Raw genomic sequence first — 1,831 nt, forward strand, 5'->3', positions numbered from 1 at the left:
GTCCCAGCTGAAGTTGCTGGCGATGAAGCTACTTTATGTTCGTAATTGTGACGCCAGTACTTGTCAAGCTCCACTTTCCAGGTACTCAGCCAGTCCTCACGGCCGGTCCACTTGGTCTTGAAGTAACGCCACTTCATCCGCGGGTGTAGGACTACTGCTGCGACATAGACTACGTTGTCGTCAAGGCGCTTGTAGTACTCGTTGAGTTTCTGCCAGCCAGCATTGATGTTCGTACTAAAGTGCTGCTCAGCATCGATGTAACCCAACGTTTCGCACTCGATGTCTTGCCAATCACTTGTGGTAGTCCCATCTTTCCCCCGTGTGATCTGGTGCTGACTTGTATCGTCGTTTGGAGGACGATCATGCCGCTGCGAAGGCTGTGACGGCTGTGGAGCTGCTTGCCGACCCTGGATTGGTAGATGACGCTGGCGCTGCTCTTCGAGATGGGTAAGCAAGATTTCGAACTGGGGCAAGACTTGCCAGATAGCCCCAAAGCGGCCACCAATCTGTCCTTGCAAGATATTTGTAGACTTCTTTATCGGTTGTAGGATCTCATGATATGCCTTCAGAACCACCCAATCGTCGATAGTCAGACGGTCGTCAGCAATCAAGGGTCGCTGCGCTCTCTGCTTACGCCGACGTGCCACATGCCAGTTGTCTATCTCCTTCTCGACGAACTCATCGATGGCTGAATGCAAATAAAGTGCTCTCTCAATGCAGTCGTCCATTGAGTTCCATCTTGTATCGTTGTCTTCCACGAGTTTGTACACTTCAGCTTTGCCAGCCGGCCGCGTTGGAGAGATCAGGCGACGCTGAATATCCTCGAATTGCTCTATGCGTTGTGGGGATCTCTTAATGTACTTGACGATGTTGTGCAACTTGCCGCAAGGCCCTTTGCGCCGCCAGATGTCCATGTGCCGCCACTCTTCGTCCTGTGTCCCGAGCAGGTCAAGCTCTAGTGCGTCTACGTTATTGCCGAAGAGAATCGATTGGGCAACGAGGTTAAGGACGTGACCCGAGCAGCGGATCCACTTGGCTTTTGCACTGAACCGGAACTCATCTGCAAGTGCCGATATACAGGTTGCATTGTTGCTGGCGTTGTCCGTGATGAAGAAGCCAAGAGAATGTTCAAGACCGTACTCGGCGATGATACCGGCGACATTGTCCGCTATAGAAGCGCCTGTGTGTTTGCCCTGCTGCCTTGGCAAACTCAACAGCATGCTTGTCGGCTTGCCCTTGGCATCGATGAAGTGAGTCACGACGCCGAGAAGAGCGACACTGGAGCCTGATGTCCACAAGTCGAAAGAGAGCGAAACTTTCGTTATTGCAGAAGCCAGTGCCTCTGTAACAACCCCGAGCTGTTGATCATAGGCTTTGGTGATCCACCTTGATATCGAGGTGTGCGATGGCAGCTGAGCCCGTGAATTGGCGTACGTGATGAGCCGTCGCAAGTGGGGAGATTCGATCTTGTTGAAAGCGATGTTGTCGGCTATGACCCATTGCAAGAGTAATGCTCGGAACTCAAGCAAATTGAATCCCGCGAGAGCCGTATTCTCAATAGCGGTAGCAGTATCGTAGCCGCCGAAATATCGGTCCAGTTTGCGCTTCTTGTGGTGCCCCGGCGATCGCGGCATCTCCCCGTCAGCACTTATCCGATGCTCTGCTTTCATGTGATTCCCGGCTCTTGTTGTTGACTTGAAGGACTTGAACCAGTGCTTGATCGAGCTGCGGCGGCCGTGACAGATCTTGCAGAGCCAATACTCCTCACCAATACTATCCCAAACCCTCCAGCCATGCTTCTGCTTCCACACCCACGAGTCCAGTCGTGGGC

General features: G+C 52.8%; 1 protein-coding gene across 1 annotated transcript; it reads right to left on the bottom strand.

Annotated features, from left to right (window-relative positions):
- Nucleotides 1-2: 2 nt before the first annotated feature.
- Nucleotides 3-1,670, bottom strand: WHR41_09693 (uncharacterized protein; the record flags this gene model as incomplete). The annotated part of the gene is made up of 1 exon (XM_069378294.1): nucleotides 3-1,670. A coding segment is annotated over one exon (1,668 nt), but the record flags the coding sequence as incomplete, so codon positions are not given.
- Between the last annotated feature and the right edge of the window lie 161 nt (nucleotides 1,671-1,831).

Source organism: Cladosporium halotolerans, assembly GCF_011745625.1.
Source record: "Cladosporium halotolerans strain TM138-S3 chromosome Unknown Sca372, whole genome shotgun sequence".
NCBI lineage: Eukaryota > Fungi > Ascomycota > Dothideomycetes > Cladosporiales > Cladosporiaceae > Cladosporium > Cladosporium halotolerans.